This window comes from Nerophis ophidion, linkage group LG03, assembly GCF_033978795.1.
Source record: "Nerophis ophidion isolate RoL-2023_Sa linkage group LG03, RoL_Noph_v1.0, whole genome shotgun sequence".
In the NCBI taxonomy this organism is placed as follows: Eukaryota; Metazoa; Chordata; class Actinopteri; order Syngnathiformes; family Syngnathidae; genus Nerophis; species Nerophis ophidion.
The window spans coordinates 33,289,008-33,305,570 of record NC_084613.1 but is presented as its reverse complement, the minus strand read 5'-3'; the positions used below and the strand labels follow the sequence as shown (position 1 = coordinate 33,305,570).

The 16,563-nt window shown below is 38.9% G+C and overlaps 1 protein-coding gene across 5 annotated transcripts in view; it reads left to right on the top strand.

The window, feature by feature from the left end:
- Positions 1-16,345, top strand: part of slc4a11 (solute carrier family 4 member 11) — a 303,990-nt gene extending 287,645 nt beyond the window's left edge. For all 5 annotated transcript variants that reach the window (XM_061894871.1, XM_061894875.1, XM_061894874.1 and 2 more), the window contains 4 exons: positions 3,190-3,363; positions 8,519-8,714; positions 13,278-13,447; positions 15,482-16,345. In XM_061894871.1, coding sequence (XP_061750855.1) covers positions 3,190-3,363; positions 8,519-8,714; positions 13,278-13,447; positions 15,482-15,548 — 607 coding nt within the window. In that variant the 3' untranslated portion in view covers positions 15,549-16,345. The remainder of the gene's footprint in view (positions 1-3,189; positions 3,364-8,518; positions 8,715-13,277; positions 13,448-15,481) is intronic.
- The last annotated feature ends 218 nt before the right edge of the window (positions 16,346-16,563 follow it).

The window sequence follows — 16,563 nt, the reverse complement described above, 5'->3', positions numbered from 1 at the left end:
AGCAGGGGTGTCCATGAAAAAGACGGCTCTTAAATGGCAGCATATGTTGTTCCAAAAGCTGTATGTACCTCTCAGCATTAATGGTGCCTTCACAGATGGGTAAGTTACCCATGCCTTGGGCACTAATGCACCCCCATACCATCACAGATGCTGGCTTTTGAACTTTGCTTCGATAACAATCTGGATGGTTTTCTTCCCCTTTCGTCCGGATGACCCGATGTTGAACATTTCCAAAACAATTTGAAATGTGGACTCGTCAGACCACAGAACACTTTTCCACTTTGCATCAGTCCATCTTAGATGATCTCGGGCCCAGAGAAGCAGACAGCATTTCTGGATGTTGTTGATAAATGGTTTTCGCTTTGCATAGTAGAGCTTTAACTCGCACTTACAGATGTAGCGACGAACTGTATTTAGTGACAGTGGTTTTCTGTAGTGTTCCTGAGCCCATGTGGTGATATCCTTTAGAGATTGATGTCGGTTTTTGATAAAGTGCCGTCTGAGGGATCGAAGGTCACGGTCATTCAATGTTGGTTCCCGGCCATGCCGCTGACGTGTAGTGATTTCTCTAGATTCTCTGAACCTTTTGATGATATTATGGACCGTAGATGTTGAAATCCCTAAATTTCTTCCAATTACACTTTGAGAAACGTTGTTCTTAAACTGTTTGACTATTTGCTCACGCAGCTGTGGACAAAGGGGTTTTTACATCGCCCCATCCTTTCTTGTGAAAAACTGAGCATTTTTTGGGAAGCTGCTTTTATACCCAATCATGGCACCCACCTGGTCCCAATTAGCCTGCACACCTGTGGGATTTTCCAAATAAGTGTTTGATGAGCATTCCTCAATTTTATCAGTATTTATTCCCACCTTTCCCAACTTCTTTGTCATGTATTGCTGGCATCAAATTCTAAAGTTAATGATTATTTGCAAAAACAAAAATGCTTTTTAGTTTGAAAATCAAATATGTTGTCTTTGTAGCATATTAAACTGAATATGGGTTGAAAATGATTTGCAAATCATTGTATTCCGTTTATATTTACATCTGACACAATTTCCCAACTCATATGGAAACGGGGTTTGTATATATATATATATATATATATATATGTATATATATATATATATATATATATATATATATATATATATATATATATATATATATATATATATATTTATATACATGTATGTTTTGCGAATATTTGCATTAAAAACGCTGATTGGAAGTTGGGATCTTGCGCAGGGAATCTCAGACCGTGGTACACAGGCTCCATCCAGTGGAACATAAAATAACAAAAAAACACTTATTCAAACATTTAAACACACTGTTACTGTTCAAACTGTTGCAAGCATTATTAAATATATGTCATAGCGTCATACTTGCCAACCTTGAGACCTCCGATTTCGGGAGGTGGGCGTGGTGGGGGGTGGGGCGGAGGCGTGGTTGGGGGTGTGGTTAAGAGGGGAGTATAATCCACCTGCTCGAGTATTTCATATATGGAATAAGCGGTAAAAAATGGATGGATGGATATATATATATATATATATATATATATATATATATATATATATATATATATATATATATATATATATATATATATATATATATATGTGTGTGTGGGGGGAAATCCCAACACTACTTCATGTCTACAGAACTGTTTCATGAGGGGTTCCCTCAATCGTCAGGAGACGATATTGCGCTCTACTACGGTATCGAGCACTATTCTCTGGACAATCCAATCAAGAAATATATATATATATATATATATATATATATATATATATATATACATATATATATGTGAAATACTTGACTTTCAGTGAATTCTAGCTATATATTTACTTTATTATATACATAAATAAGAGAAATAGTTGAATTTCAGACAGCACCTATCAAATACACAGTAATAAAAACACAGTTGTTCTACTAACTGTACTGTGCTTGCTGGTTACTAAAATAAAACCAACAACACTTACCTTTCACTATTTGAATAGCCTTAGTTCTGCCATCTGCGTACTGGCAAGAGTCACTTGCTGTCAGGTGCACAACACCACATAAATCGTTGGCCAATCATACAAGCAACCCCATAACGCTATAGCCTACATTCACCAGGAGATGGCGACAGACAACATAGATTCACTCTATTACAGCGGGCTTGGCATGGCTGCAACTTCCTCGTTCTTCTGCTTCCTCTCCTTGTGTGTGCAGTTTTTTATTAAAATCCATAGATGTTGTAACGTGATTGGGCAGGCAAGTTGTTTATATAGTGGGAAAGCGGGCGTGAAAAAAGGCTGTCCCCACTCAGGTCCGCATGGAGCTCGAGGGGGCGTGGCCTCCAGCTCCGCTGAATTTCGGGAGATTTTCGGAAGAAAATTTCTTCCGGGAGGTTTTCAGGAGAGGCGCTGAATTTCGGGAGTCTCTCGGAAAATCCAGGAGGGTTGGCAAGTACGCATAGCGTGGACTTGGGTGCGGTTTGTTTTCCCGTGGTGCAAAGCTATTGGACCGGACACAACGTGAAGGTAATGACATTTTAATTTTATTTAAAAAAAAGGAAATAACTTAAAGTGCTCACAGAGGAGGTATAAAAACTTGACTGTGAAAACAAAAACTAGCACTATGGCATGAATAACAAAAAACTTACTTCGAATGAGATATGGGCTTGGATCATTGGCATAGAGCAAGGGTGCGTAGAGGGTGATGTCGCCAGGCTGACTACCTGGCAACTGTGGCTTAAATAATACTGTGAGAATTGAAGAGGTGCGTCAGTCAAAACAAATCAGGTGCGTGACATGACAGGTGAAACTAATGGGTAACCATGGAAACAAGACTAGGTAGTGAAAAAGCAGGAACTAAAAAAAGTCCAAAAACCAAACAGGACATAACTTAAACAAAACATGATCACAGACATGACAATATACTTGTTAAATAAAACCTCTGCCTTGTTTTTAACAAATACTTAGGCCTACCCCGCTACTGTATTTTGACACCAATCATTACGGTGGCACTCGTTTTCTTTTATGAAGTGGTACTTTTTGTGAAGCACTGCTTTCAGCCGCTAAGGGACATATATGGTAGTAGTGGATTGCTGTGATATGTTTAGCAGTGTTCTATTCATCCCCCTATGCTGTCTGTAAGGTAAATCAAGGCAGTTGTCATTTCAAAGCGTGATGTTGACGTTGCAGGCTGCTGAAGGGCACGTCGTACCACTGGGACCTGATGCTGTCGGGCCTCATCAACATCCTGATGTCGGTGCTGGGGCTGCCCTGGATGCACGCCGCCTTCCCGCACTCCACGCTGCACGTGCGCCAGCTGGCCTTTGTGGAGCAGCGCGTGGAGGGTGGACACCTCTACGAGACGTGAGTCGCGACCCCCTTTCTGATTGTATGATTGCTCGTTGAGAGCTGAAAGAAATGGAGTTCGTTGGCGCCGGATGACATGAATATCAAACGCATGATAACAATATGATAATGATGTGCTGTGAATCCCGTTGTGTGTTTATTACAACATTGGGACTGTTGAATGTAATATTGTAATGTTTTTAAAGGTGAAGTCCATCCGAGTAACACAACTAAATGAACTATGCTAATTGCCTTATTTTACTAAAGACTTTTTTTTTTTTTTTACTTTAAGCTGTTCCTCATATTATGCTCTTTATAGGACGTGGAATATTTTATTAATGGTTAAAGATCAGGATTATAATGACTTTTCATAATTATTGACAAATATGTGGTGTGTTACAGTATGGAGTGTGGCAAGAAATAATTGATATTATAACAATTATGTTAATAGTATTGTAATATTATAGTAATATAACAATAATAGATAAATTATAAAAAAATAACTATGACTCAAAATGCCCCAGAAAGAAATGCGTTGGTTTACCTGACACATGAAACATGTCAAATTGGGAGGATGCACTATCCACTTTAGAGTGTTGACATTTGTACATTGCTACAGTATATCATCATATTCTAATATATTTAAACATAATTAGGTCTTTTTTTGTTTTTTTTATTTACAAAACTACTTGTAAAAAAATATTTGGATAACATGCATTTTCTGTTTTGTTTTTTTATGTGAATGTAATAAAATTACACCCAGGTTCAAAAGTCAAATAAAAATAAGAATTACTATTTATATAAATATATTCAATGTTTCTCACAGGACTACAGGCTGTTTGTGGCACATGGGAAGAAGGAAGTCCTTCTTTATTTTGCGTATGACACACGTGCATGTGTTTTTTTTATGGATGCTCTGGGAGACGCAACAAGTGAGCAAAAAACAAATATTTAAAAATTCTAATGAGCTGTCTTCTCTCTTCTGGTGCTAATAAACTTTAGTAGAAGTGTCGTACGTCACCTCACGTCCTGCCCTCTCACACGCCTGACCTGGCCACATAAAGTCAAGTGAAGTGACTTATGAATGCAGCATTTTCTGAACAGTCATGGTGCGGCGCGCAGAAATATATATTCATACACACACACGTGTAAATATATATATATATATATATATTTATATACATATATATATATATATATATATACATATATACTGTACACAAATGTGTGTGTGTGTGTGTATATATATATATATATATATATGTATATATATATATATATATATATATATATATATATATATATATAATGTATACAGTCGCGATCAAAAGTTTACATACACTTGTAAAGAACATAATGTCATGGCTGTCTTGAGTTTCCAATCATTTCTACAACGCATATTTTTTTGTGATAGAGTGATTGGAGCACATACTTGTTGGTCACAAAAAACACATCACTAAGTTTGGTTCTATTATGAATTTTTAATGGGTCTACTGTAAATGTGACCAAATCTGCTGGGTCAAAAGTATACATACAGGAATGTTAATATTTGGTTATATGTTCCTTGGCAAGTTTCACTGCAATAAGGCGCCTCTGGTAGCCATCCACAAGCTTCTGGTTGAGTTTTTGACGACTCCTCTTGACAAAAGTTCTGCAGTTCAGCTAAATTTGTTGGTTTTCTGACATGGACTTGTTTCTTCACGACTTTAGGAAGTCCATTCTCAAACCTTAATTCTAGCCTGATTTAGCCTTTCCTTTGCCACTTTTGACATGTGTTTGGGGTCATTGTCCTGTTAGAACACCCAACTGCACCCAAGATCCAACCTCCGGGCTGATGATTTTAGGTTGTCCTAAAGAATTTGGAGGTAATCCTCCTTTTCCATTGTCCCATGTAAAGCACCAGTTCCATTGGCAGCAAAACAGGCCCAGAGCATAATACTACCACCACCATGCTTGACAGTAGGGATGGTGTTCCTGTGATTATTGGCCCAATCGTTTCTCCTCCAAACATATTGCTGGGTATTGTGGCCAAACAGCAAAATTTTTGTTTCATTTGACCACATAACTTTCCTCCAGAAGGTCTTATCTTTGTCCATGTGATGTCAGATGAAACAAAAATTTAACTGTTTGGCCACAATACCCAGCAATAAATTTGGAGGAGAAAAGGTGAGGCCTTTAATCCCAGGACAATGACCCCAAACACACGTCAAAAGTGGTAAAGGAATGGCTAAATAAGGCGAGAAATAAGGTTTTAGAATGGCCTTCCCAAAGTTCTGACTTAAACGTTTGGATAATACAGAAGAAACAAGTCCATGTCAGGAAAACAACAACTTTAGCTGAACTGCACCACTTTTGTCAAAAGGAGTGGTCAGAAACTCAACCAGAAGCTTGTGGATGGCTACCAGAAGTGCCTTATTTCAGTGAAACTGGCCAAGGAACATATAACCAAATATTAACATTGCTGTATGTATACTTTTGACCCAGCAGATTTGGTCACATTTTCAGTAGACCCATAATACATTTATAAAACAACCAAACTTCCTAAACGTTTTTTGTGACCAACAAGTATGTGCTCCATTCACTCTATCACAAAAAATATAAGAATTGATTGGAAATTTAAGACAGCCAGGACATTATGATTATGTTCTTTATAAGTGTATGTAAACCTTTGATCACGACTATACGTGTGTGTGTGTGTGTGTGTGTGTGTGTGTGTGTGTGTGTGTGTGTGTGTGTGTGTGTGTGTGTGTGTGTGTGTGTGTGTGTGTGTGTGTGTGTGTGTGTGTGTGTGTGTGTGTGTGTGTGTGTGTGTGTGTATGTATATATATATATATATATGTATGTATGTATGTTGGTGTGGGAAAAATCACAAGACTACTTCATCTCTACAGAACTGTTTCATGAGGGGTTCCCTCAATCATCAGGAGATTTTAATTGAAGCATTCACATACAATGGTTTATATAGGGCACAGAGTGAGTGAGTACAGGCAGGCATAGGGTCGTGGTGATTGGCTCATGTGTTACCTAGGAGGTGTTTACGTCTGTGGCGGCATGTTGAAATGATTTCACTGCGCTTGTTGAGGGATGACAGGTCTGGATGATGTATAATAAACAGTTTCTCTTTTAAGCATAGGTTGCATCTTTTATATGTATGTCTATATATATATATATATATATATATATATATATATATATATATAGACATACATATAAAAGATGCAACCTATGCTTAAAAGAGAAACTGTTTATATATGTATAAATATGTTTATATATTTATATATATGTATGTGTGTATATATCAGTTTATACATGTGTATATTTACTATTTGTGTATATGTTTATATGTATATATGTATATATATTTGTATATATTTAGATGTATGTATATATATATGTGTGCATATATGTGTGTGTGTGTATATATATATATATATATATATATATATACACATATATATGTATGTATGCATATATGTACAGTATATATGTATGTGTGTATATATGTATGTGTATATATATGTACAAATGTTTGTATATGAATATACTGTATATACGAAGGTCCTGAGTAGTCCTGAGTTCAATCCCGGGCTCGGGAACTTTCTGTGTGGAGTTTGCATGTTCTCCCCGTGACTGCGTGGGTTCCCTCCGGGTACTCTGGCTTCCTCCCACCTCCAAAGACATGCACCTGGGGATAGGTTGATTGGCAACACTAAATTGGCCCTAGTGTGTGAATGTGAGTGTGAATGTTGTCTGTCTATCTGTGTTGGCCCTGCGGTGAGGTGGCGACTTGTCCAGGGTGTACCCCACCTTTTGCCCGAATGCAGCTGAGATAGGCTCCAGCACCCCCCGCGACCTCAAAAAAGACAAGCGGTAGTAAATGGATGGATGAATAGATATATATGTATGTGTATATATGTACTGTATATGTATATATTAATGTATATATGTTTGTGTATATATATACTATATATCTATATATATATATATATATATATATATATATATATATATATATATATTTGTACATGTCAACTATTCATTTTTATTTTGTGTTTTTTAAGTTTTGTCTCTGACTTGATGCATGGTTTTAGACCAAAATAAGAAGCAGAGTTACAATGCCATCTACTATTTGGAGTGTTAAAAACAAGCTATGTTGACAGACGGCCCCATTATAATGTGTTTGTGAGCGAGGATGACCAGGTCACTCCTCATGTATTTGTGGCGGTCCACATGAATGCATGACAAACGTTGATATTTTTAGAACCCCGCAGGGGCGATGCAGAGCAACGCAAGGGCCCTATTAAAATTGCTGCGTTTTTTCCTACTATACGTTTGGACGCCTTTTTGAGACCCTTAACATGCGTGAGAAAAAACATATTTTACAGGCGCCTCAGGCATGGAGGAGGTCCCAAAAAGGACATTTTAAACCTGGCTCTCTAGCGCCACCCTTAAAATGAGGAAAAAATAGCCCCTCCTCCTAGCAGTTTCACGTATTGACTCAAAAATTGCAGGAGACGTCTATCATGACAGGACGCACATACAAGTCTCAGGAACCTATACTTGAAAATGGACAGGAATTCGGCCATCTTGGTTTTTGTCTTTCATTTTTCGGCAAAAAAAAGGGGTCCTAGTTTTAACGAAGGGACTTTAGATGTGGACATTGAATTTTTATTTATTTTGTTTTATTTTGGCCCAAGCAGCGGAGCTCGCTCCGTGGGGGGCAATTTGTGAAATTCTTGTGTTTTTTTTTCTTCTATACCTTTTTGAGGCCCTTAACATGCACGAAAAGTCCTCATATTTTGCAAGCGCGTCAGGTATGGTAACAAATGTTATATTTTAGGGATTCCAATTTTTTTGGTGTTTGGTGAGTCCGTAACCACAACCATCATGCGCGAGTCGCGTGAACCTCGCAGTGCAATGCTGACAGCAAATTTAAATTCTATTAGCTCTGATGAGACAGGTGTACCTAATGAGGTGTCCGTGCGGCATCAAAGAGCGCTCCCGAACAGAGAGTGAAAACATCACGGTCGGCAGCAGATTGCCTAATAACCAGCGCAATCAGCCGTCATTGACGTGAGAACAAGTGAAGTCAGATTTGGTTTGATTGTGTCTTTCCAATGACGGAAACAATAAATAACCGGGTGTTGATGAGTGTGTTCTTGTGTTTGCCCAGTATTGTGCAGGTGAAGGAGACGCGTCTGACCTCGCTGGCCGCCAACATCTTCATCGGCGTATCAGTGATGCTGCTGCCCATCCCTCTGCAGTGGATCCCCAAACCCGTCCTGTACGGCCTCTTCCTCTACATAGCGCTCACCTCCATAGATGGCAACCAGATGTGCGACCGCATGGCTCTCCTCCTCAAGGAGCAGGTGTGTCTTGATGTCCGCCCATCAAATGCTTTACCGTCTGCCCGTTGCTGGACCAGGACCAGAAACCTGTCCAGCAACATTTTCAAATCTGGTGTGTTCGTCATAGAATGTGAATACTGAATATTTAACCTTTTCACACCAATGCCAAAAGATCAGAGCACTTCCAATCAAACTGCTCTGATGCCACCTCTATTCAGTGGTACCTGGGATTTTGTCAGTAATCCATTTTTAAAATCCGAATCCAATGAAAAGACACCAAAAATATGAAAACTAAACACGTTTTATACAGAATGGTAGTTTTACATGCTGAAAAGGCCAGGGAAGGAAAATTAGTTTTTAAAAAAGGTCCGAGAATGCCTGAAAGCCGACTTGCCTAACACTCTTCTTCTATTCCATAAACCTGTCTCTTCTTGAAACTTCCCTAAAATATTCTGTTTGCTGCTTAGTACCCCCTTTGAGAGTAACCTCCTTCTGTCCATATCTTCTAACTTCTTCTCTTAGTTTTCTCCTTTCTCTGCTGTATTTTCCACAACAAATTATTACATGTTCTACTGACTCTGCCTCATTGCAGCTGTCACACATCTGTGTCCAAATCTAATATAGAACATGAACAGGACTCTCGCCATGAATTGATTTACGTGGAACCCGACTTAAACAATTTGAAAAACTTATTCGGGCGTTACCATTTTGTGGTCAATTGTACGGAATATGTACTGAACTGTGCAATCTACTAATAAAAGTTTCAATCAATCAATTAATAAATCGCTACTATATTGGATCCACTATAGACTGGACTCTTACTGTTATGTTGGATCCACTATGGACTGGACTTTCACAATATCACGTTAGACCCGCTCGACATCCATTGCTTTCGGTCGGGGGGGTTGCCCACATATGCGGCCCATTTCCAAGGTTTCTCATAGTCATTGTGTCGTGACGTGGACTTGGGTGCGGTTTGTTTTCCCGTGGTGCAAAGCGATTGGACCGGACATGACGTGAAGGTAATGACATTTTACTTTTATTCAAAAAAAGGAACAAACGAAAAGCACTCACAGAGGAGGTATAAAAACTTGACGATGAAAACAAAAACTAGCACTATGGCATGAATAACAAAAAAAAAGACTTTGAAAGAGATATGGGCTTGGATCATAGGCATAGAGCAAGGGTGCGTAGAGGGTGATGTTGCCAGGCAGACTACCTGGCAACTGTGGCTTAAATAATACTGTGATGATTGAACAGGTGCGTGAGTCAAAACAAATCAGGTGCGTGACATGACAGGTAAAACTAATGGGTAACCATGGAAACAAGACAAGGGAGTGAAAAAAACGGATCTAAAAAGAGTCCAAAAACCAAACAGGACATAACTTAAACAAAACATGATCCCAGACATGACACAATGTCACCGACGTCCCACTGGGAGGAGTTTTTCCTTGCCCTTATGTGGCCTCTGTTCTGCGGATGTCGTTGTGGCTTGTGTAGCCCTTTGAGACACTTGTGATTTAGGACTATATAAATAAACATTGATTGATTGATTGATAATACGTTGCTGCCATTAAATTCTAAGTTAATGATAATTTGGGAAAAAAAAAAAAGTTTCTCAGTCCAAATATTACATATCCTGTCTTTGAAGACTGTTCTATTGAATAGAAATTGAAAATGATTTGCAAATCTTTGTATTCTGTTTTTATTTACCATTTACACAACGTGCCAACTTCACTGGTTTTTGGATTTGTATGTCTTGACTGCTTTGCGACCTAAAATCTCCAATGGAGCTTAACGCTGATCTTGGGTTGAAGCAGACCACCTAGCTGTGAGTCTTCTACCCACAGTAGTGCTGCTGTGACTGCCAATAGCCCGACTGTAAAGACTTCCAAATGGTTTGTTGTTCTTTCTTTAACTGCAATCCGGAGCCTTGGCACTAAAAAAGCAAAGCCTGTATTTCCTGTGATTGGATCTTTCGATCCGTCCGTAAATATTGGAGTAAAGAAACTCTATTTTGATTTCAAACGGTCTTCACCAATCATACTTACGCAGTGCTCTTGAACGCCTCGTCACGTGAACAACATGTGATGATTTTAATGTACATTTTAAAACATTCGATATGCTTCAGTGTAAAATTTGTGTTTTTTGAGTCTGCCTGCAAGCTATCCGTCATGGAGGTGTCCCCATATTACAAATGAAACTACACGCTTTTTTTTTGTGTGTATTGTTTGAAAATATGTTTTGAAGTTGTCGCTGGTCACGGTCAAAAATAAACTTTATAAACATTACCTAGATTCACTCGGTCACAAGATTAGTACACCTGCACACTCACACTTCAATTTAGAACTGCATGAAAAGCAGTTGCTCTTAGCAGCATTAGTATGATGGAATGGACTTTATTCATAACATAATGGACGAGTGACGAGGCACTTCCACAGACCTTGACTCCTTTTCATCTTGTCACATATTCATTTTGATCAGAGGGAGATCAAAACTTGGGTAAAAATGCTCTTACCTTCCACACCTTGTTATGTTCCGGTTGAACAGAACAGGATGTTACGAACTTCCGTTGGTATGCATACTTATTGTCATTGCACAAGTAGAAAGACATTTAATTTTCACCACAAACCCGTTCAAGATTAGACAAACATTGTACAGGATTAAAGAACAGGAACGCTGCTGGGTCGCCACTTACGGCTCCCCATAAAAGGTGGGGGAAAGGTAGACGCTGGGGGAGGATAAGTTAAAAAAAAAAAAAAAAAGGCAATTTCAGACTGGGCTCCTATGGGGGCAGAGGGCACAGACTGGGGCTGAGAAAAAAAACTTGATAGCCGATAAGCAAATAAACACATGTTGACCTGGAAACCACAAGACTTGCAATGAGAGGGGTGGGGCCAGGCTCGAAGCTGGTAGCCACTTTTCCCTCATACGACGCTGGGTGAAGCGGTGGAAAAGGTGGGAGTATGTGTGCATATGTAGCCATGGTCCACGGTGTGGGTGTTAAGTCTATATAGGCTTTGGAGTCGCTCTGCATGCGGTGGCAAAAAACAGAGTTTATCTTTCCATGTGTTTTTTTCGTCTTTGCTGCACTGTCCCCGAGGGGAATCTTGAAGTAAACCCTTGCCAAGTTGCAGCCTGGAAAAACAATCAAGATTAGAATGTTTGAGCAAGCGAAATCAAATTCAAACTTTTCGCTGTAATTATCATTTTTTTGTTCTCAAATGTATACTGCAGAGCAGACGGTCGATGTTATCCAAAGTCACAAAAGTCTGACTGTCCACAGTTCTGCCCGCATCCTCTAATCATTTTTGGCAGCTTTGGGATACTTTGAACGGCTGCCAGCATCTTCCAATTTGTCAACAAATCAGAGCAACGCTTACTCCAATCAGAAGGTGTCCTGTTATCATGATTCCGAATAGGTAGATATCGTCAATGTCCTCTCCTCCAAACAGTCTGTTTTGTGTCCAGCAACAACCATTCCCACAGAACAGACAAGTTCCCATAAAACCAAGATCTTGTCAATTTTGTTGAGATGGCAGTTGATCAATTCTATTGTTTAGATTTTGGAGGGCAGTGCAAAAAGAGGCAACATAAAAATTAAAGAGGACAGGATGAGACAAAGAGGCAAGTAAGGCAGACACGGAGAAGGGAGGGAGTGCGACCGCCTTTTCGCCTACAGCCAGCAGAGAAAAAAAACCTAACTTCTGCATTAGTCAAGCGGTCATGGAGTTCATTACATGCACAATACTTTCCCTGCTAATCTTTCTTAAGCATGACTATTCAGTAAGCATCACTATAAGCAGTCAATATTAAAATACATTCTAAGCCAGTCTTTATTGAGTATGAATATTCATTAAGCCGTCCCAAAAGCAACGTAACATGGGGAAATATGTGGTTGCAGTGCAGATTCAAGAAGTCCACAACAAATAAGGTAAAAAACGCATGAAAACAAGAGCGAAATAAGGAACACAAAGGTCGTAAAAGACAATTAAAGAGCACAGAGCTGATGCAAAACATGACGACAAACCAAAAAATGAGCAATTAATAATATGTGTTGCGCACATAGGATCGCACCAGGCATAAACAACGAAACAAAACAAAAGCATTTCAACGCACACGTGGCCTCTACAGTTCCATCTTCTGCTGGGGCGGGCGGCCAGAGACAGGAACAGACCCAGCAAAGCCACCAAGAGAGCCAACGCCACCCTAGGCTGCCCACTAGCTCTTCTCCAACACCAAGCATATTGCCTGCCATTAAGGTAATAATGAACACCAGTTGTAGCAAGGTTTATAAGTCGGAAAAGACCAAAATCGTCATCATTGATGGACGATTCAGAGTTGTTCATCGTTCTGTGTGCGTTCTATGAACAAATGAACATAATCAAGATGTCTTTGTGTCCTAAATTTGAAACAACCACGGTCCATTCTTTACCAACACATGAACTGTTTGTTCGTACACTTGATTGCACGGAATGATATGCGAACAAACTGACACTGTTTTTTCCAGAACCAATCCAATGGGGGGGGGGGTGGCCAGTTTGTCTTACAACCGGTCCTGATCTCCTATTTCTTCTCCCGCAGACGTCCTACCCGCCCACTCACTACATACGCAAAGTGCCCCAGAGGAAGATCCACTACTTCACCTTCCTGCAGATGATGCAGCTGCTGGTGCTGTGCACGTTTGGCATGTACCCCATCCCCTACATGAAGATGATCTTCCCTCTGGTCATGATCCTGCTCATTCCCATCAGGTCAGAACTCAAACACCACATGCAAAAATCCTGCGACTCCATGTGAGGCTTGAGAGCAGCATATATTTGCTCACTATGTATATATATATATATATATATATTTATGTACTTTAACTTATATAAAGTGGCCTGTGTGAAAAGCAACGCTGTGTTTGAAGTGCAAATACATCCTCATTTTTTATTGACAACAAGACTTGCACCAGACAGCCAACAGAGGAGAGAGCGCTGTGTGTGTGTGTGTGTGTGTGTGTGTGTGTGTGTGTGTGTGTTTGTGTGTGTGCGCGTGCGTGCGTGCGTGCGTGTAAATGTATATATATAATATATATATACAAACATGTATATATTTATAAATGTGTATACACACATGTTCAATGTTCACGACTGAGGGAAGAGTGGATCGTGAGATCGACAGGCAGATCGGTGCGACGTCTTCAGTAATGCGGACGTTGTATCGATCCGTTGTGGTGAAGAAGGAGCTGAGCCGGAAGGCAAAGCTCTCAATTTACCGGTCGATCTACGTTCCCATCCTCACCTATGGTCATGAGCTTTGGGTCATGACCGAAAGGATAAGATCACGGGTACAAGCGGCCGAAATGAGTTTCCTCCGCCGGGTGGCGGGGCTCTCCCTTAGAGATAGGGTGAGAAGCTCTGTCATCCGGAGGGAACTCAAAGTAAAGCCGCTGCTCCTCCACATCGAGAGGAGCCAGATGAGGTGGTTCGGGCATCTGGGCAGGATGCCATTAGGGCACGTCCAACCGGTAGGAGGCCACAGGGAAGACCCAGGGCACGTTGGGAAGACTATGTCTCCCGGCTGGCCTGGGAACGCCTCGGGATCCCCCGGGAAGAGCTGGACGAAGTGGCTAGGGAGAGGGAAGTCTGGGCTTCTCTGCTTAGGCTCCTGCCCCGCGACCCGACCTCGGATAAGCAGATGGATGGATGGATGGATGGTGTATACATATTTGTGTGTATATATATATAGATATACACATTTACACACACACACATATATATATATATATATATATATACATGTGTGTGTGTGTATGTAAATGTGTATGAATGTGTGTGTATATATGTTTCTATATATGTATATATATTTTTATGTTTAGACAGTTTGTGTGTGTAAAAGGGTATATGTTTTTACACAGATGTGTATATTTGTATGTATCAATGTGTATGTATGTGTGTGTACATATATGTATATATATATAATTTTTTTTATAAATGTGTATATATATTTGTGTGATATATATATATATATATATATATATATATATATATATATATATATATATATATATATATATATATATATATGTGTGTGTGTGTGTATGTAAATGTGTATGAATGTGTATGTATATATATATATATATATATATATATATATATATATATAAATGTATGGATAGTTTGTGTCCGTATATGTGAATATATTTGTACACAGATATGTATATTTGTATGTATCAATGTGTACATATATGTGTATGTATATGTGTGTGCATGTATACATATATGTATATATATATATATATATATATATATATATATATAAATCAGTAAACATGATTTGAGGAAACGGTGATTAATCATGTGTCCTCTAAAGTGGCTGTGGAGCAAAATATACACCTTACTTTATTTCTGTATACTTTAGTTGGCCATGTGACCTGTCAGAGGGTGTAATGTTTGGGACACCACTAAATTATGAATCTCAACTACTTTTTATTTGAAAGAAAATTAAAATCAATTATAGTTGCAATAAATATGTAAAAAATTATCATTTTAATGAGTTGTGGCAGTATATTTTAAGAAGCAGGGACAGACAACAAATGTTATTTTTCCAATATTTACCGTACTTTAAATTCATCCTGGATTTTGTGCGTATTAAATATGCAAATGTATGCTTCACTAAAATATATATATGTAACTTTTCATTCTATGTGGGTTTGCACATTTTATTTCCTAACCTACTTTGTTTCTTTGTACTAAAAGTGTATGCATGTGTGTGTGTGTGTGTGTGTGTGTGTGTGCGTGCAGGAACAGCGTGCTTCCTCGCATCATTGAGGCCAAATACTTGGACATCATGGACTCCCAACACATGTAGCCACAGAAAAACTGAGACATTTGGAATCCAAGAAGGGCAAAGAAAGAGAAGAACATATTTTTCAATGCAAAAAAAAACAACTGTGCACAGTCGAAAAGGAACTTCAAAAAAACAAAGTGACTGTTTTGATTTTTGTATTGGAACGCAAATACTAAAAAAGGAAGGACGGAACCTTGAAGGGCCAATCCAGGACGTACGTGTGTTAGCTCGTAGCTAAACGTCCTGCCGGCTATCGGCGTGTAAGTACGATGACTGACATGATGACCTACTTCCACCATGTTGGTCAGCAGGTCAACGTTTCTTCTCCATGACAGCGTACATCTTTCTTTTCCTTTTTTTTTTTTTTACTGTATTTGTCTCACTATGGTCTTTAAGAACCTTTAACATTCTATAGCGGACGCGCGTCTTTTTTTTTTTTCCATTCCAGACACTTGTCCTACTTTCTGTCTGCTCGTTAAAAAATATTTTATTGGAATTGGTCCTAGCATTCCAACAGAGTCTACATCAGGGGGGTCCAAAGTGCTGCCTGGGGGACACTTTGGGCCTGACTGTAAAAATTATATACATTTATCATTAATCATTTTGTCACCAATAACAATTTTTTTCGTACATTGTTTGCGTCTAGCATCTTTGATATATGATTCAGTATGTTGCCCACACTGTAAATGGTTTGACCTTAAAGCCCTGGTCGCCATCTCTCAGGACATGGGGGTTATTTGTTTTTCACAAAATTGTCCGCACCAAAAATCCCCATCAACAATAATTAAGTATTTGTTAAAAAAAAAAAAAAGAAGAAATTTAGTTCATAAACCTAATTAAATAAGCTTAAGTTATTTAAATAATGTATAACCATACCAAATGTATGTATGAAAGCACTTTAACGGCTGAAACAGTTGAAAACAGCAAAATATTATAACTATCAAAAAAAAGAAAAGTTAGGAAACACGGGTCAAAGGCACTTATATCACAAAAGAACACACATAACGTTATATACGTTATATAATAAAACAATAAA